At 50.1% G+C, this 20506-nt stretch overlaps 1 protein-coding gene across 1 annotated transcript in view; it reads left to right on the top strand.

Moving 5' to 3' along the window:
* AR (androgen receptor) overlaps positions 1-20506 on the top strand; it is a 157889-nt gene that overhangs the window by 118455 nt on the left and 18928 nt on the right. The window contains exon 2 of the mRNA XM_009880685.1: positions 11064-11215. Coding sequence (XP_009878987.1) covers positions 11064-11215 — 152 coding nt within the window. The remainder of the gene's footprint in view (positions 1-11063; positions 11216-20506) is intronic.

Raw genomic sequence — 20506 nt, 5'->3', positions numbered from 1 at the left:
AGCTGTCACGGCGGGCGAGGCACAGCCACCGCGGCCAGTCCCAGCATCCTCCTCCTGCGAGAGGGGATGCTGTGGGGCCGAGGGCGGGAGCTGCTCCCTGAGCGGGATGTTGCTGTTTCTTTCTCCCTTCCCCATCCATCCCCAGGGCTGCCATGCTTTGCCGGGAGGAGGATGAGGATGAGGAGGGTGCCGTCCCGCTCAGCAGTGCGGAGATGGGAGAGGCAGGAGCAGCGGCCCTCCCTGGGGCAGCGGTGCTGCCTTTTGCTTTGCTGCCTGTGCCAGCAGGTCTTGCTCGCGTGGTGTGCCTCCCCGGTCGGCTGCTGCCGATGTAAGTGGTATTTGTGGTCTTCTCCTTTATCCATGCTGGATTCCTCCCTTGTCTGCCATCTGCCCGTTTTCAACTCGTGCTTCATCCAATAGAGAAATAAAAATGCAGAATTTGCGGCACCGGTTTCCTTAGCAATAATTCCACTGCCAAATGAAGTGGGGAAGATATTATGTGTTTTAAATATCCGTGTCTGGAAGTGACTCTTGAACATCCCTCAGCAATCCGGCTGGAAGCCTTCCCGTTGCACTGGTGGGCTGAGGTCTGAGTGGGGCAGGGAGCGCTCCGGTCTGCAGCCCCTCTTTGCACCGACTTGTTCTTTGGTGGAATAACTTGGGAGTGGGATTATCAGACAGGTTTCCACGAGTTCCCACAGGAGCAGTGGCGGATGCCATCTCCGGCTGCTACAGACCTGGTGGGGCAGTTCGTGGACCGTAAGAGGAACGCTGTTAAGCAGACATGGCAAGCGGGGCAACGTGGGGAGCCATATTCCCACTTTCTCATCAGGGAAGAATGTGGAAGCTTGTGTTTACTAGAGTCTGTGAAGCTCACGGGAGGTCAGTAAAATATAATGGTGGGTGGTTTATGGGTTTTACTGGCGTCTCGGAAGAGGTTAGGCTCCCAGCAGAAGACAGCACCTCAGCACCAGGAATTCACTGTGTTGCTAAACCGGCTCTGGAAAAGCAGAGAAAATGCCATTTATTTAGCCAGTTCAGTTCAAAGGGTAGTCATTCAAAACAGAGACCTACTCGGAGCTGATAAAGCCAGACAGTGTGGGAGATTTTCTTCCAGCCTGTGTAGAGAATGAGGCATGGGGCAGCGGTATCCAACAGCTATTAAACGTTGGAGATCCCTTAGGAAAAGGCCAGTCAGCAGAGTTTGCAGCTCACAGATAAGCCTGACTTGGCTTTAGTGGTCAATTGATTTGAAATACAGTCTCCTTTGATAAACTTAGTTCTGACTTACTGGAAGAGCAAATTAAAATGTTCACATTTCCATTGAATTGATGGATCCATTTGAATGCAACTTGACAGGTATCACAAAATATTAACCCTGCGTTTAATAAATGTGTCATATACCATTTTCTAAGTTATAGAATGGAAAATGAAAAGTCATGACAAACTGTATAATTTCTTCAGAAAAACCCACCATATTTGCTAAACAGGAGAAGGCTCTTACTAATGAAAAGAAGTCACGTCCTCTGCAGAGGCATCAACACGGCCCTATTTAAAATGAACACATTCTCCACGTTGCAAAGAGAAAACATGAAGGCAGGGAACATTGCTGAATGCATTCTTTAGTAAAATCACTGCAAGAGAGGCGTAGAAAAGCTGGAAATGGATTATTTAAGTAGAGAGATCATTGTTGCCAAATTAAATCCTGATTACTTAAGAAGTTCTATATGATGTTGTTTTAAATCAGCCCACCTTGGTTTTCTTTCTGCAGTAACTTATCAGATTCTGTGGAGTTAGCTGAAGGTCCTGGAGGGACCACGGGGGGAGCCCTGTTCCAGCGGGCACCCTCCTGCAGGGCGCGAGCCCCTCGGTCCCTGCCCAGGGACGGCTGGAGGGGTCAGCCTGGCGTTCGGAATGAGACAGTGTGACTCAGGGTCATCCCTGGCTGGGGGCTCAGGGGGTTGAGACCCTCGAGATGCTCGAGTGTCGGCTGCCTGGTTGTGCTCTCCGTGGGCTGGAGGTGATGCCGACAGCACCCAGAAGGATGCAGGCTCTGAGGTCTCCCGTTGTGTATTAGACAGCCAAGGTTGGTGAATGGGGCTTGTGGTGCTCATCCTGCTGCCAGGCTGCAGAAGAGATGTCCATGGGCTGGAGAGGAGCTCTGTCCTTGTCCGAGCGCAGAGGTGAGCGGGGCATCTACATACGGCATTGCCATCAGTGTCCCCATCCTGCCAGCGCCATGCGTACTCTATCATCTCTCCCTCAGCAGCTGCCGTTGTCAGTTTGAGGCATGACAGAACTTTGGATTGGCCAAGATTTGTGGAGATACCAAATGGCCGGTTCACATGAGGTGCTCTGGCTGCGCCCCGTCACTGGACACAGCTCTGTGCTGGCCGACCACGAGCCCCTGCAAACCTCTCCTTGTCCCTGAACCCTGCCAGGGAAAAGTCTCGGAGCAGGTATTGTTTTACAAAGGGTCTGGGAGCAGGAGCAGGGACTGCTTGTCTAATTTAGAAATGCAGTGCTGGCTTTCAGATCCACGCGCTACAGAAACAAAAGGAACATTAATCTGTACGTGAAGGGCGTGTGGAGAGGGTAACTTTAGTCTTCTGCCCCACGTTGATCTCTGTGGTTGCATGAGCCCGGCAAGCCCTGGGAGAGGATGGGGATTCCTGGTGAGAAAACCCCTCCTGCCCCGGGAGTGCCGCCCCGGTGCTGTTCGAGGCGCCGGGAGCCGTGCTGTGGGTCCGGCAGCCTCCCGTCCCCATTCCCAGCCCCGTGGGAGAGACCTGGGCTGCCGAGGGGTGGCCCTGGCCAGCAGGATCGGAGCTGTTGCGGACAAGGAGATGTCTTTGTTACCTCTGGAGATTCGCACTTCAGACCTGGCTGCTGTGCAGAGCCGCCAAGGAACTCGCATCATCTCTTCCGAAGTGTTTCATAAGTATCACTGCGCTTGGTTTTTGAAGAGGGAAAGCTAAATGTCTTCCTATAAAAGGAGACTATTAGTATGTGGTACTACAAGCCTGCGGTACCCTGCCAAGTACAGTAACAGCCAGGATGTTTTCTAGGGGACTGTAAGGCAGTACTCCCTGTCTGGCATGATGGCAGTGTCTCTTGGAGCGTGAAATATATGGATCAAAAGTATCCCGTTATTTTTAATTTTCTTTATAGTCACATGTTCTTTTTGTCAGCAGAGGAGATGGATTTGAGAATGGAAGATTATGGTGTGGGTTAAACTTACTTGAAAAATATTAGTCAGGACAGACTGTTTCCTTGGGAAATAAGTAGGGCTCTCTGTGCACCGAGGACACCAAGGTCTTGTCCTTGGAGGCTCCAGGTGACTCTGCAGTCACCAGGACAATATGGTGTACAGCGCTGATGACCTCGGGGGTGCTCGTCAGGGCTGAAGCCCGCTTGCATTACTCCTGTTTTGCTTTTTGTCCCCTTCGTGCTTCGTGATCAGGTGAGTTCCCATCTGAAGTAACCTTGCAATACATTTATGCTGTCTCTTTTCGTGGATACCTTCTCTGTCTGGGGAAATCAAATGTCTCATCTTCTCTGAGCTGATTTATTTAAGCTGCTCCCCAAGCGCGCCGGCTGGAGATCAGGTTTTGAGGCAGAAGTTTGGGTCTCAGTACTGTATCCAAAATACAGAGGCCACCTGTGTGATACAGAGGCTGCAGAGTGGCTTTGCCCAGGCTTTGCATTTCAGGCATACCATGCCTGCCTCCTTTCTCCTTCTAACCTCATTTTCTGCTTCCTTCTGAGGGATGACTGGAAGGCGAGAGCCAATGGTGGTCATTAAAATCAGGAGACTCGCCAGTGGTTTGGGTTGTGACATGGCCTCTGCCGTCCATCCCCTCAGTAGGTGTGGGGTGGCTCGGTTGGTCGGGGTGGCTGTTTGGGACAGTCCCCCGGGTGCCGGGGCAAACGGCAGCCGGCTTCCGAGCAGCTCCAGGCTGGAGCAGCAGAGGAAAGCAAAAGGACAAAGAGCTGTGGGCTTGCCTGGGCTGGTGGAGGTGGCGCTTCAGCTGCAGCTGGGACCCGATGTGTGAAAAATAAACTGTCAAAATAAGTAAACAAAGCATTTGAAAATAAAATAATAAAAAGGGTAATTTAATTTAGGAGATTTGCAAATGGATTTGGGGATTTGTTGTTGAAGTTCTTTGTGCCCCCTGGGCTGGGAGGCAGCCTCCGAGCTGCTGCTGCCCCTCTCTGCTGCGGAGCCCCACGCTGCTGCTCCCTGGAGCTGCTGGTGGGAGGACCTTCTCCTGAGGGCGTGCTAGTTCGGCCTGCCTTCTCTGCCAGGGATGTTTGGAGAACCTGTTGTCATCTGCTAATGTTTATTTAAATCCGATGAAGATCAAGTTCCCATATGTGTTTACCATGGACGCGTCCCTGTTGTTCACACTGTGCACCACGCTCTGCTCTCTCGGAGATGCTATCTTGCCTCTCCGCCTCCAGCAGTTACACATGAAAACAAGGCATGGTCAGTTTAGAAACACATTCAAGGCTATTTAGAAAAAAAGGAAATAAATTCAGTGTACAAGGCTGTGTGTTTATAGATTAAACTGCTCAAAGCATTTTAACAGATGGGATGCTTTAAAGTTTCCGTGCAGGCCTTGTTATCTGAATCAGAGCGGCTTAGTGACTGTTGTTTGACGATTCAGTTCAGCTCAGGCTGAAGGCAGTGGCAGTGAAACGAGAAGGTGCAAGGGGACGTGAGACTCTGCAATGGACAGTCCTGCTCTTCGCTAAACGTGGGTCTTGCACCTCGATGGGAGTCACAGACCTTTGTCCGGGCAGGACCCACGCAGTTCTTTTGATGGGAAGCCAGTTATTTTTAATATTGTGTTTGAAAATGTCATGCACAGATGGTGCCATTTTAAAGGCGACATTTACTACTGATAACGTCACAGTATCTCAGAAATGACAGTGCTTGAGATGACTGGACAGGATTCCGTGTCATCCAAGTTTGTGTGCAAGAGCTTATTCGGTTCATGGCTCAGCATCTTCTTGAGCATCCTGGCCAGGCAGATTTTTAGATACAGCGTTGTAACGGTGCAAAACCACCAGTGACTTTCCCCCAAGGGCACGGTGTGTGCTCTTCTCCAGTGATTCCCAGCTGATGGCTGGTCGGGCTGGGATGAGCTGGGGTGCGTCGCAGCCGCCGGGGGCGGGGGGGCGGGCGGGCAGGCAAATCCCAGTTAGGGATTCTCCGAAGACCAGCCCAGCTGGGTCTCTCTGTGTGCAAATCCACCACATTGTGCTTTAGCAGACATGTCTCTGGACGAGGCAGCTAAATCCCGGAGCGGGTCCCGAGCCCGCTGGTGCAGACACCGACGCTGAGCAGTTCACGCGGTGAGCCGATGCCACGAGGAGGCTGTGCTGCTCCCTCAGGGCACAGCCCTGCAGGCAACAACGCCGCAGCCTTCTGCTTCAGTCTGGTGGGTTGTTCTGCTGCAACTGTTAAGAGTCATTTCAACAGGGAAAATGTAGTCGAATGTAAGAGGGAAGGAGGTGGAAATTTTGATCAGTTATGTCAGACTGATGGAAAACAGAGGGAGCGTAAGGAATATGCATCGTGTTGTATTAGCATGGTGAATTGCTTAATGAATTAATCTTATTCAAGCAGGTAGGCATGGACTGCAGAAGCCATGCAGATAAAGCAGCAAACATACTTTTTCGTGGTCTGTCTTTGGAGCCAGGAGTTCTGGACAGGGCGCAGTCGTGCCTTGGCTCCTCTTGGGTCGCGTGTGCCGTCCTTTGCTGGGGTGGAAACTTTCTCCATGGGTTATGAGAAATGGTTGACTTTTCTCATCCATCGTTGCCCTTGGTTTTCTGGGTGTGTTGTGAAATTTGGGCTGTTGGGTGAAATCAACCATTGACAAACAAGCGCTTGTACTGCAAAATTATAGTTCCTACTCTACAGAAATATTTGCACATGGCAGGAGCTCAATAGATGCTCTTCGTTTCCTTAAAGAACCCTGCTGAAAGGGCAGTAAAATTCTTCCTGTAGCCGTAAGAGAGATACTGAGGTTGTTTTTTTCTCTCCCCTGAAAACCACCGTGCTCCTTTGTGAGCAGCCCTGACCTTGGCCTTCAAGCCGTGTGCCAGGGCTGGAATCTCTGCCCGACGTCACTGCTGCACCAGTTGTGTCTGCCCGCACCGCGCTATCTCCCTGCTTTGGGTTTCTGAGGCAGTGTGACACTTGCCATATATTGTGCAAACTACGGTCACGTCTTCTGGAGCCCTCCGCAGCGCGCTCGGTGTGTCAGCAGGTACCGACGGAGTAAAAACTTCCGCTCGGAGGAAGGCTTTGGGCAGCCCATGGTGAGCCTCCTGCTCAGCCACCCCTCCGCTCCCCGGCGCGGGGCTGGAGGGGCTGCAAACGCTGCTGGTGGCTGGGACCCCCATGCCAGGTGGGTGTCTGGGGTTCTGTCCGGAAAGCTGCCAGTCCGCACACCCCTGCAGCCTCCGTAAGCCATCTTTTTGGCTGGTAGCAGTGTTATTGCCCACATATTTTGAGAAAGCCTTTAAAAGGTCTCTCGGAAACTGGAAAATAGATCGTTAAAGGTGCCATTATCACAGCTCACACTGAGTTGCCCACATTTTCAGTTATATTTTTTTTACAATTTTCCCTCTAAAAACAGAAAAGAAAAGACAAATTGACGTCTTTTTAAAATCAAGGGCGTTCCTGGGCAATTCCTTCTGCTCTGTGGACAGTGGCTGCCAGTAATGCCGGTGCGGGAGTGGGCTGGAAATCGCGTTGGTGCTGCAGGGCTCAGCCTGCAGCCCAGCTGCTCCCCGGCTGCCGAAACATCAGCTCCTGCTGGACGGGACAGGATGGGGCGGGACGGGACGGGATGGGATGGGATGGGATGCTGGGGGGCTGAATGCTCCCCTGGGCAAACCCTGAGGGCAGGAGCGTTACAGCCGGGTACGAGCCTGTCTCACAGCCAGGATTAACCTTCAGTGTCTGCCCTCTCCCTCTGAGTTTCCGCCCTAAGTGGGCAACTCGGGGGGAGACTGGCCAAGCCCACGAGGGTTTGTGGGGAGAGCCCGAGCACCTCTGGAATGCTCCGCTCAGCACCTTTGGGAGGCAGATGCGCGTGTATAGGTACACTACATACAGACGTGCACGAAGGCATTTTTGTGCTTGCACAACTCTTCTCGTGCAGAAACTGCTATTTAACAAGCTGCTTAAAATTGCTCACCTATTTTGCAGCTTTAAATAGTTAAGCCTCAAAAACTGCCCCAAGGTCTTCTGAGGGTCCTGCTTCTGTCATCGCGACAGCTGTGAGAGTCACTTTTGCTCGTTTCCAATCTGAAAGACGTAGTGCAAAGAACGGGGAAAGCACAGTATGGAAGGCCTTATGGAAAAACATAAATTAGCCCTTTTCAGATTTCTGAATGCACAGAGAGGAGAAAAAAGGTAACGGGTCATTAGAGGAAAGGTCTGGTACTACTGGAATCTAAAAAATTGCTGGGTAAACAAGACGTTTTTAGCAAAGCTTTTATATCTGCTGCTGGCTATTTCTTAGTAGTGTCTGCTCTACAGCAGCACCTCAAAGTGATCGCCAAGGCTGTGTAGCGTTGGGTGCTTGTGCAGATGTGGCACGGGGAAAGCAGGGGGTGGCCTGGGCCGCTGCTGGGGACGGGACAGTGGGACCGTGCGGGGAGGACAGGCGGGATGCTGCAAGGGGGAGGCAGGGAGATGTCTGTCACGTCAGGACTTAACTGTGGCAGATATGTTGCAGCCAACTGTATCTCCTCCGCTTCATCAGTAATTCAAGAAAAGCCTTGGAAATTGAGATTGGCAGGGAAGGATAGTTGAGCAGTACTTACAGATGAGTCACTGATCCTGATTGCTGCTGCTAAAAAGATGAGAAATCACTCAAAATGTTTCTTGCCTTAAAAACAGAGGACAAAATTGCTGCTCCAGTTATTAACCTACAATTTAGGTAGGATCTGCATAGCTCTCGTATGAGGAATAGAAGATAGCAGCGTTCTTGAAGGACACAACTGACAGCAAGGTCAGAGCAGAGAGGTGAGCCTGGGTTTTGATCTCACCGATAATTGTCCCATTTTGTGCCTTACTGTCAAGGTGTGAGGGGCTCAGAAAAGACAACCGTACTTCAGCAAAGGGCCCTGACCGGTGGGAAAGGCAAACCGCGCCGGTACTCTGGTAACAGAGTTAATCTGTGGTTGAAATTAAGCATCCCAGCTAGTTGTTCACATAACAGCAACAATCCCTTAAGTCCTGTCTGCACCTGAAGATATTTTTCAGCCTATGGTATGTTTAAACCACTCAAATATTGGTTCCTCATCTGTTCTTGAGGAAACGTTTTTTCTCATTTAAAACCTCTTTCTCCTCAGTTTAATTTATGTCTCTTGGGAAGCAGAACAACAGGGAATGGATAGTCTGGACTAAAGAAGCTACTCATATTACCAGAATTAAAGTAGCTGAGCAAAAGATGATTAGCAGGCACCTGCCCCTACATGAGTGCATCGTTGTCCTTGCCACAGTTCTCCTTGCCAGTGATTGCTCTTCAAGCTCTTCCACTATAAGTAGTTTTAATCCCAATGTCTGTGAGACTGCTGCTTGTGCAGGGGCAGGTTGCAGGAGGTCCCTGTGTCCTGGGAGTAGTGAAACGAGACGGGAGAGAGGAGATGGGAGAGGTGGGGGACCGTGGGGGACCAACCGCCTGCGCCGGTGCCTGCTGCAGCCTCAGCCCGGCAAGCACGGGGCAGCGATGCCGTGTGTTGTAACTTACCACAGGGATGGAAACCCCAGTGGAAAAGCTGATGGTTAGCCCAGACAACACATATATCTTTCCTTAATTAAACCTCGATGCTGCCAGCTGCTCTTTCAGTGTGTGAGATGTCCCCTTGCTTGCCTTGTGCTTGCCTTGTGAGATGTCCCCTTGCCTTGCCTTGCTTGCCAGAGCTGCCTGCGGGATGCGGAGAGGCTCTGGCCACGGGCAGCAGTTTGGGGCAGAGGGGCTGAGAAACAGGACAGTGTTCCCTTGCCCCACGGTCTGTGTTGGTGTTTGACCCCTTTTTCTAAAAGTTGCAAGACTTTTCAGAAGATTCACAGTATGGGTTCTGGCTGCCATCTCTCCCAGGGCTGTTTTCTGTTTCAGTGGATTTTGAGTTTATTCACATTATGGGCCCAAACGGGGCTTTTCTGAGTAAAAAGATTTTTTTCCAAGAAGTCCCAGCATTGTCACGTTCACTCTTAATATAATTTCATTTCTAAGAGCTCACCTGCAAGTATTCAAACAATCCCAGAGACTAAAAGCAGATCTAATTTTCACCAAAAAGTTGCAGTGACCTGCTGACTGTTAGAAGCTAATTGCCTGATCCAGCGTTTTGACAAAAAGCCTGTTTTAGCAAATAACTTCACGTGCCATTGCTCCCCATACTGCCTGGACATGCGTTGACTTGCAGGTCCGCTAAGCACCTCTCGTGCTGCCATGCCTTCCGAAAAAGCAGCTTCCATAGATCTGATCAAACAAGTGTGTGGCCAATGTGTGTCGGGAGGGAGGTGGCAGGACGGGTACCAGCCAAGGGAAAAGGCGTTGGGCATGCGGATGGTGGGAAGCATGAGGAAAACGTAGTTGGATAGGAGGGCTGGCTCTCGGAGCATCTCGATGCTGTGGTTAACGTGGCTGGTTGGCACTGTGTCATCCTGGCGCGCGCGGGCAGCACCGTGCCATGCGAAGTCCTCCCGCAGAATTCCGTCTCACGGGGAACCCGTCCCACGCTGTCAGCGCCACGTGAGCTGCGGGCTGTGCTGGCTGGGGAGCGGTGGGAGGTTTTGGAGGTGTAGAGCTCTGCGTCCTGAGCACCCTGGCACCACTGCGGTCCTCTCGTTGTGCTTGGCACCTGCTTGGGCTGTGCCAGGGCTGTAGGAGGCTCCTCGTGCTTCCCCAGCGGAACTCGGAAGAGGTTATGTCAAAACTGGGGGTTGGGGAAGGCAGCAACAGGCAAAGATGGCCCCAGATCTTAGTGGGAGCCCGTGCTCTGCCCTTGCTAACAGCAGGTTTCCATCCCCATCCTGGTTTCCAGCTACCCAGACTGAAAACCCAATATGGGTCATTCAGACTACTGAGCTGGCGAGTGGAAAATGTGAAGCTCCGTAACCCAAACCGACCTGCTCCCAGCATTTAATCGTAATTATTATATGGCAGACCCTGCAACTTTTATTTTTGTCTCTCAGGTTTGTTTTCACCATTCCGTGGTTGGCAGCGCTGCGCTCTGCCCATGGGGCCATCCCAGGGCAGGGACCTCGGTGGCACTATCCCGATGTACCCTGTGTGACCGAGAGACGCAGAGGCAGTGCCCTTAGTCATGGGATGGGTATAAACAGGAGTCCGCTTGGACACGTTCACAGCAAATGCTTTATGTTTTCACCAGAGGCTTCTGGCTGGTTTTAGTAGTCATGTGGATGAACAACGCATGGTGGAAGAAAAGTCAGTCCAGCCATGCTGGGTATCGAAAGAGGGAATGGGTAGAAAACAGGCAAGAGAAAAAAAAGCAAGAAGAATAGAATAGCTTAAGGGAGTTGGATAGCTCAGGACAAAATAATTTGTTTAAATTAAGAATCAAAACAATAAATTAATCTGTAGTGAAGTGACGACAGTGACTTCAATGGAGTGGGATCCCATAGCTTAATGAGCACGCAGAGTCCTTGTTTGATATACAAGCCTCACTGTTGAAGCCAAAATTACATGAACAGTGCAACAGCCAGTCCCAGTCATGTTCTTTTTCTAGGATGTGCTGTCACCGTGCCTGTACTTCGCCACACATTGTCATATATTGTACCTAGGACAATGTCAGGAGAGGCGCCCCAGCACGGTCTTCTGCGTGGCCAGAGCGAGGTTTGGCTTAGTCATCTCTTGCCTCCTTTCTGATCAGTGCTTGGCTTGTCCCGTCACCAAAATGTTGGGTTTTGCCGTGAAAGTTTTCCCAAGCACCATCCACTGCATTCACCCATAGCTCATCCTAACCTCATTTGCTGACTCTTTCCCTTGTTTTCTTTCTCTGTTGCACTGCAGATTGGAGACTGGCCATGAACATGTCTTGCCCATTGACTATTACTTTCCACCGCAGAAGACTTGCCTGATCTGTGGAGATGAAGCATCCGGGTGCCACTATGGAGCCCTCACTTGTGGTAGCTGCAAAGTCTTCTTCAAACGGGCGGCTGAAGGTAACACATACAGAGAGAGGAGTGAAGATCACTCCCACCTCCAAGTGTTGGCTTTCTCTACCACAGTAGCCTAAGAGTCAAGTTCTGCTGACACAAATTCTCTCATCAGCAGTCATTAACGTATAAGTGCTGGAGGGATTTGCAGCATCGTGATCTGTTTTCCTCCTGTTGGAAGAGATTAAACAGCCTTGCTTTGAGGAGCCTACCAAGCCAAGGGGACTCAGACAGGAATGGTGGGGACAAAGTGTGGTGGCTTTCTAAGGTTTCTTAACCTAGTAAAGGAGAAAATTCAAGGATAAATTGATTTCTTTGTCATATGCTTGTCATTCCACATTACAAATTCCCCTCAAAAAGTAGCCAAAGCAGTTTGCAAAGCACAGTCCTTTCCAATGCCTTAGTGTCCTAGTGAGACCCAGTGTCTCCTTCTGCTCTTGACTCTTAAGGGTGCTTTAAGTTCCCATCAACCCTCCTGCAAGCTCAGACCCACAACTCCAAATTTAGGGGGTGCTTTTCCTCTCTTGCATCCCTTTCAGAGGGTCACTTCTCTCAATACCTGCAAATGGCAGAACTGTCTGTCCATCAAGAGTCATACTCTGACCTTGGTGTCCACGATCCTTTTCCTCAACCCTTGAGAAAGCAACTTCTTCCCGTCCAGCTCTGTAGTGTCAGACTCACCAGAGATACGTGTGAGCCCAGGTGTTCCCTCTCAACAGCACGGTCTGTTCACCATCTTTCCTTGGTAATTAGCATGTAGAAGGACCTCATCCAGTTGTTTGCTTCGGCTGTGGGTGAGCAGTGTCTGGTTTCTAGGAGTTGTGAGGGCAGCAGTGAGTCTCTATTGTGGAAGCTGAACTGTCCGGTAATGTAATGTGCCTGTAAATCACACATCTGACTTGTTTTCTGGAGTGATGAACCAATACAAATCATTCTTCCTCGGTGCTAACATAATTTACTTGGTGCACCGGCACACCATTGGCAGCCGGTGTCAGAGGCCATGGCATCCCTGGGAGAGGGAGGCACCATGGTTCCCAGCGGTGGCCAGTGACGGGCATGCAGGTTTCTGTCTCTGGCTTGTCTCGCCATGACCTTCCCCTCCCGCGCCTTATGTCACCCCGCTGTCGAGCGGAGGTCCCAAACCGATGGGTGGTCACCTGCTGTTGTCAGAGCACTGCTTCTTCATTAATTCCAGCATTATCCTGCGCGTTTTGGGAGTCACGTTTTCCCTCATTCATCATGCATGCCACCAGTGAACTTGCTAGCACTGGTTCAGGGAAGAAGCGGGGCTGTGCCGTAGAGGACAGCAGCATCCTGTTGCCATAATAGGACAGTCAAATAATATTAATAGATAATAAGTTTGGCATTTTTCCCCGAAGTAAATTATTTACAGATATGTCTCTTTGCTATACGCTAATTCTGTGTAAGGCCAGATGGATTGGCTTGTGCAGCCAGAGTAAATAACAGATGCTTGTTTAAGTCAGCAAGTTATTGTTGATTTATAGTAAGTGGAGTCTTGGCTCTCTCTGTCAGATAAAGTGCTGATGAAATGCCCCGTGTCAGCTGGCGAGTCCCAGAGCAGTGCTCCTTCTTTTACACCGGGGTGGGCTCGCTCCGGCGGGTGTGCGGATGAGGGCTGTGATGTGCTGGGGGAGAGGGGGGGCTGCTTGCACTGCTCTTAATCATATGCTGTGGTGTTTCCTCTCCTGATTGTGTTATTAATTTAAGTCATATTTATGCCTTTTCTTAGTTTTTAAGCCTCGAGGTATTACAAAGGGTTAGAAGTGTTCGGTTGCATTAGGATCAGGCAGCAGCAGCCCTTTGCCTTTCCCCTGGGTGAGATTGTGGAGCGAAGTGTGTCTGCAGTGAGGAGCGGCAGCGGTGGAGGGGACCTGCCTGAGTGTGAGGTTTCACCTTATGTTAGCTGGAGGTATATGGATGGAGTCCTTGTTTTGGAGAAGAGACAATAAATCAGAGCCCTTTATAAATGTTGAATGCAGGGTAGTGGTAGGTGATGATTTCTATCCTAACTCTTGGCAATTCTCCAGCCAGACCTTTCCTTTTTAAAGTTGAGGAGCAATATTGAAAGCTGATATTTCAGTGTGTTCTCATGTTTTAAAGTCCATAAAATGCATCTCTGAAAACCTTAGGTCACCTTTGGAGACTTCTTACAACAGCAGATCAGAAAGCTTCCTGGATGAGAAAAGAAACCTTTTCTTCTTTCTGCCTCTGTTACTGTCGTGTTACTGGTGTAAACCAGCAGCCTCTGACGGGTCAGAGAAGCAATGGACTGGGAACTCATGAGCAGCACAAACAGATCACCTTAGAGGGAATGGAGAATAGCTAGACATGTAGTTTTTATTTTGTCATATACTGAACTTATTTGGCAGTAATTCGGAGATATTTAAGAAGGTTTTATAGAAATACACCAGCTTCTAAGGGATTAGAAAGGTAAAAGATTTAAAAAAAAAAAAAAGTTTTGATATTAATTCCTCTTTGTTTTCGGAACACACTGAGGGATTCGTGTGGCTTCGAGTAGAGCAGATCACTCCTGCTTTGAGAAAATGTTTGACAGATTTGAGTTTTTTTCCAAGCTCAAGTCCAATTGGTTCTTCCAGAAAGATGCTGGAAGAGTTAACAGAAAAGGCATGAATATTTTCCCGATCTCTTTCTGTCAGTGCTCTCGGTTTATAGACTATCTCAAGATTTCCAGGTTATATATAGGCAAGCTCTGAAACACGTCCTGCAGATTCTTTAGCTCTGATGTGGACTTCCTCACTTGCAAGACGGCCAGCCTCCTTTTTGTAATCACACTGGGCATTTGTCTCTCCCTTTCCGTCACCCCTTTGGTGTCCGAGCGCTGAGGGATGCAGAGGGTTGGGGCTCACTGCCCCGGCGAGAAGTGCTGCTGGCAGACACACTCACAGCCTGCAAAGGAGGACTCCTCCGCCTTCTAATTCCTCTTTCTCCTGCAATAACAAAGGTTTGGGAAAGCAAAAGTGCGTTCACTCAGCGCAGATTTTGCTTTTCTCAGCACAAGTAGGCAAGGCATCACTTTGCATCCCAGGTATCACTGCATCAGGAACAGTGCAGCCAGCGGGGCCAGAGAAGTGATTGTCCCACTGTACTCAGCACTGGTGAGGCCGCACCTTGAGTACTGTGTTCATTTTTGGGCACCACAGTGTAAGAAGGACATTGAGGTGCTGGAGAGGGTCCAGAGAAGGGCAACGAAGGTGGTGAAGGGTCTTGAGAATAAGTCTTATGAGAAGCGGCTGAGGGACTTGGGGTTGTTTAGTCTGGAGAAAAGGAGGCTGAGGGGAGACCTTATCGCTCTCTACAGGTACCTAAAAGGAGGTTGTAGAGAGGTGGGCATTGGTCTCTCCTCACAAGTTGTAACCAATAGAACAAGAGGAAATGGCATCAAGTTGCACCAGGGGACGTTTAGTTTAGACGTTAGGGAAAACTTCTACACTGAAAGGGTTATCAAAGACTGGAACAGGCTGCCCAGGGAAGTGGTTGAAACACCATCCTTGGATGTATTGAAAAGCCGTCTAGATATGGTGCTCAGGGACATGGTTTAGAAGTGGACCTGGTAGAGTTAGATAGCGGTTGGACTTGATGATCTTAAAGATCATTTCCAGCCATAATGATTCTATGATTCTATGCACAGTTAGGCTCAGATGAGTTGAAGACATTATGGTTTGGTCCTCATGGTATCCCAGTTGTCCCTGAAACAGAAGAATGCTTCAAACACGACACACTGCCAAATCAATTGGCAGTCCAGGGGTTCCAGTTGTACCATCCTATCCAGGAAGGGAGTCGGTTTTCTGTCCCTTGCATCCATCCCTGAAAAATGCTAGACCTTCCTCATCCCTCCAAGACTGCATGAGATCTGATGGCTATCTGGCAGCGCAGGACTGGAACGCCTTAGGCTGTGTTCCTGATGGGGCTGCCTTTAAATAGCAGAGAGCTAAATGAAAAAAATAACACAGTATTTGGCAAATTTCCTAGAGGGCTAACAGCCAGACTGCTGTGCTGTCTGTCCTGATTCCCTTTCAGTCACTATCCATATGGATTATTGTTCTACATCCTGACCTGCTGAGAATCCTGCCTTCCACCAGAGAAATGTCTCCAGGCCAACTCAACAGTTTCTTGCCAGTTTTCAAGATGACAACAAGTTACAGTTAACTGTTTTCCAAGTTGGTCATCACGCTTTAAAGTTCTTTCTTCTTGTGGCTGATCTAACAGTATGCAAAAGAGTTGTGTCTGCAAGACTCCTGTGGTGCTGCAGCACCATGATGCTCCTGCTGCAGTGGTGGGTTTCTCACTATCCTTCGGTTATTATTGGCCTTAAAAATCCATGGGAAGAGCGGGAGGTGGAATAATCAGCCCTTTGAAAGGTCAGGTTCTCCTGGCACAGCCTACTGCCTGTCTCCTGCGTGTCTCCCTGCCCGGTGGGATTGCTCTTCTCTCCCCTTGGTGTCCATAGACCAGCTCCTCCCAGCCTGGCACAGCAGTGCTTTTCTGTGGGTGACCTGGTACATGAGCATCTGCTCTGCTGGATGCCCTGAGGGGTGGCGGCTCTCTGCGCTGTGCCACTAACTGGCAGCCGCTCGCAGCTTCAGCCTGCGCTCGAGCGAGCTGTCAGCGAAGTGTCAGCCATGACGTTGGTTGGCGTCTGAAGCAGACAGTTTGACTTCAGACAGACTCAGGAGTTAAAACATTACAGTTTTGTCTTGTTGCCAGAGAGTTGAGGAATTAAAAAGTTTTTGCTTGCTGGATTTAAGCATCTTTAAAATAAAGCCGTTTCAGTTTGCACAGTCCTATAGTTGTTTGCTTTTAAAGCTCGTCACTTAGCCTTGGCTTGCTCCGGGCTTCTTGCGAGATTGTCTCCTCTACGGAGCTCTTATCTGCCCACGCTGTCGGTTCACCATCATCTCTAACTTTTGTGCTTGCGTTTCTCGGGCTAGCTGATGTTCTCACTTGCAGACCATCATTTCTGGTTCCCTGGAGGGTTTCCCCCCGGCTCTTCCCGCGGGCAGCCTGCCTTGCCAGCCACCGCTGGCTGCTGGAGTCACTGCCCTCAGAAAGAACTGGAGCTGGTGATGAAGCCTGCACCCTGTCACTGGGGCTGGATGCTTTCCTTTTGCTTTCTTTAGTCTTCTGGTAAATACAGGTGACTATTACGAAAACTGCTTTGCAAAGATAGTTTATTAATAGTGGTTTAGTTGGTTTTACAGAAGAGCGCTAGAGACCCTGTGGTTACATGAGGCCCTAGGGGATTCGCTTTCTTAGAAAGCTTGACCTTATCCCCCAACTGTCAGAATTTGGTTTATGCCCTGAAATATGAGGATATATCTCTCTTCCAAAAGGCATTTAATGGGTTTTCACATTCACAGTCATAAATCTTACTCCAGATGTTTGCATAGATTACTTTGTTTTCTGGAAGAGAAAGCTACTCCAGGCACAACAATTCATGTGGCAACAGGCTTTTAGTTAAATAACTTCCCTGGACTGAACAACTAATCTTTCTCCATAAATCTTTATTTGCAGTCGAGTCTGGAGAACTGCTGTTCCCCAACTGCCTCTGCTCCTGATGGTCATTGCAGGTGATAAGCAGGAGGACTTAGTGGTGGCAGAAGCGTCTTTCTGTCTGGCGTGAGGTGGCACAGGAGGGAGCTGGAGCTGGCGGGGGTGTTCCCAGCGAAGGCGGCAGTGGTATGGCAACGAATTCATGGTGTGCAGTGAAGGGGGGAGCTACAGCAGCCTGCAAGAGCCTCGGCTGCACAGACTGATCTGGGATTCCTGCGCTGCTCGGACATAGCAGAGGGATGCTGAGTACCTTTGTAACTTCACTTCTCACCTACATGCATGTCAAACAGTATCTGGATCGGCAGGGAAGGAGGGGGGACTTCCCTTGGCGTACATCTGCCGTGTCAAGCAGATGGGACGAGCGCAGGCAGTTCGGGATGGTTGGCTTCACTGGGGCAGCGACGACGTGGTGTGGTCCCTCTCCCAGGTCATGGATTCCTTTCACAGACCGTATCAACAGCTGGGGATAGTAGTGATGAGGGCGCTGGGTTTCTCCAGTAGTTAAAAAGGGAAACTCTACATCCCTAGGAATTGGGACAAGATGAGAGAGGAGCTTATTCTCATGCTGAGCAGAAGCAGACTTATGAATAGCCATTGCATGATCATTTGTTTCCCTTTTTGTTAATGGCTAACAGCTTAAAATAAACAGTGCCAGACTATGTGAGTACAGTTAACAGAAAATCGGTTCCTGCCCCAAAGAGTTTATTTTGTGAACCAGGAAGCAAGCCCTTGCTATTTCAGCAAAACCACTGTACCATGACCGTGGGGGTGAGTTGTTGACTGCAACTTAAAAGCTTGCATTCATCCGAGCCCGTGGGTAGGGAGGTAAAGTTGTCACAGAGACTCTTCCAATGTGCCCGTTTTGTGCACAGTGATCCGGGAGAGCCGCGGGCGCTGAGGCACCTCCCTGGTCTCGGCTGGTGGGAGATCGCTCCCTCTCCGTGTCCCTTCCCAGCAGTGCCATAGGTGGCGGATGCTGCTGAAGAGCTGGTGGGAAACAGCGCGGCTGCTTCATTGATCAAAGCTTGAACCCGGTTCCCAAGTCTCATCCGCTCCCTGCTCCCCTCCTGTGGGTGCCCGTGGGGACAGAGCGGGGTCGGGGACAAGCCTGTGTGCTGGGATGCAGCCCGGAGCGTGGGGGAGAGGAGGGGGCTGGGGCTGGTGGATGTTCCTCCTCTTGGCAGAGGAATTTAGATAGAGCTGTGCCTGGCCCCGGAGCGTCCTTGGGGAGCTCGGGCAGTGACTGCGCCGCCTTCCCTTCCTAAAGCCATTCGCAGGAGAGGCTTGACCTTTTTAAAGATTTTGAGCTCTTATTGTTGCAAAAATGCTGTAGTTTAGACTAGAGAGGCAAGATAGGGAAGGAGCAGGAGCCGATGGGCGAGGGGAGAGCAAGGGCGTTGTGCGGATGCTCCCAGGGCAGCACCGCTCACGGCAGCCCGATGGCCTCAGCTGGAGCCCGAGTTAGCCCTGTGGGCTGGGCTTGAGCCTTCCCCGGTAGTCCCCACCCCAGCCGTTTTATACTCGTGGTAGTTTTGATGGGCTCTGGAGCATCCCAGTGCCAGATGTTGTCACGAGACAGTAATCCTGCTGTGCAGCTGGAAGGGAAGGAGAGCAAAATCACCTTACAGTTCTCCATTCCCGTGCCTGAGAAAGCAGGGCATCCATTCTTGTTTGATGTATGCACGTAAAGAGGTCAAGTGGAGAGCGTATGGCCTCGGCGCTCGCTTCCCATAGCACAAAAATAACTCCAAGTAACCCAGTTTCAACTGAAGTTGTTTATTACTCAACCTCCTCAATGAACCGTTGAACGGGAGGATGGTGCTTGTGTTCTCCGGGATTTGGTGTAACCGCTGCTTCTGAGGCTTGTCTAAGTGTCCTTAACGCTGGTAATGAGCAAAGGGAGGGGGATGAGAAGAGGTGCTGATGAGAACGTTGTTAAAAGGGTTTAGCGAGGTATCACGTGCTGCAGGTAGTGCACTCGTGCCCCATTATATCTCCAGTCTTAACAGCTAAGGCACTGGGGGTGGTGTAATGATCAGCTTTTAATGGGGACAATTCTAAGAAGTGCAAAAGCGTGGTGTTTTTGCAGCCCTTTGGTGTAGCGCCGTGCACACGCAGTATGAGGAGGAGTTGATGGTACGCTGAGACTTCTAAGGACTTTTCTGTGCCCGTGTGATGAGGGGCTGCAGGTGGGATTTTGCAGCTGGTGGCCGGTCATGCCAGCAAAGCCACAGCCGGGGAGAAGCGATGGGACCTTCCGTGGGCTCCTCGCTCTGAAGGGTGCAGGGAGCAAAGCTGCTCTCTGGAACTGGGAGGGCAGTGGAGGAGCAACAGACGGTGCCAGTGAGGTCTATGATAGTGGACTGCTAAAAATTTGCCACCTTTTATGATTCCAGCATCTTCAGAAGTTGTGGATGTGTGTGTGGGAGGCGAGGAGCTGTTAAATCGGTGCACCCAAATCAGTGCATCTCTTGTCAAAACTAGTATATTAAGCGGTTAGATTCAACCTCATCCTTTTAATGGATCTCTGATGACTCCAAAGGGCTACTCCTGTAAGAATATAGAAAGCAAATGCTTGCAGGCTGATAAATATAGGTCAAGCTGGATATAGACTGTTTTCCCATGTATGCTACTTAGGCAGAGTCTGTGAGGTGCGTAGCTTCATTATTTACTGAGACTGGTTTAGTTTGGAACAGTATGAAGAACATCAGATAAATCCCGATCCAGTAAACGTGTTTAGACCTGACAGGAAAACAAATGATGAGTCAGGAAGGAAAGTTAATTCTTGGCATGTCTAGTGAATGGGGCAGTAAAAAAAAAAAAAAAGAAAAAAAGAAAAAAAAAAAGAAAGAGATGAAGATTGGAGCTCTAAGGGCTGCTCTCTAAACAAGTGGAAGGGTGAGTCTAAGATGCCGGTTGGTCTGACAATAAGTAACTTCTGAATTTTGTGCAAGCCCCTCTAAACCTGCTGCTGCACAGGGTCTCCCTTGCAGGGGATCACTGGTTCCAGTTTGCCGCTGGCTGTGCGTGCAGCCCAGGGGACAGGGTGACTGGTGCCGTGAGGCTCATGGCGACAGAGCATGTGGGGCAGCAGCTCCCCACGCAATCGGTTCCCCGACCCCAGTGTCTGTAACCTGCAGGCAGCAAACTCAGTTATCTTAATGGATGGCACAAAAAATAATCCAGCCCCAAAATGGGGCTGTAAAGAGAGTTGTGGTTATAGAGGGGCGGCCGCTGTCTGGGGACTATGTTCAGCAAGCTGTAGGTAAGTGCCGTGCCAGGAGGATCACACTGTGTTTTGAAGGCGTTCTGGGAGAAAAACAGCTCTTCACAGCAAAAAGCCAAGCAATAGATGTATGACATTTAAAAAATGAGAACCAAACTATCCATATTTCATTACTTTTTAATTGCTGTTTATTGACTGCTGTGCTGCAAGAGTGCAGAGTGAATTTTCTCCTTGGACGTCTTGGTCTAAAAGCCTCCGCTGTGTGCCAGTCAAGAGGGAGCAGTGCCGCCTGGCAGCAGGGAGGGCAGGCAGAGAAGGGATGCTGAAGTATGGCAAAACAGCAGTGACCGCGTCTGCATTTCGGGTAGCCAGCTCTTGTACAAGGCGTGTATATCTGGCAGTCAACCACTCCAGTAGCAGCAGAGGAAGAACTGTGCTGCTTTCTCAAAAGATATGAACTTCTAACTTAAACTTCCTGC

The sequence above is a fragment of the Charadrius vociferus genome, unplaced genomic scaffold, assembly GCF_000708025.1.
Source record: "Charadrius vociferus isolate BGI_N301 unplaced genomic scaffold, ASM70802v2 scaffold473, whole genome shotgun sequence".
Classification (NCBI taxonomy): Eukaryota; Metazoa; Chordata; class Aves; order Charadriiformes; family Charadriidae; genus Charadrius; species Charadrius vociferus.
This window is presented reverse-complemented; position numbering and strand designations above follow the sequence as displayed.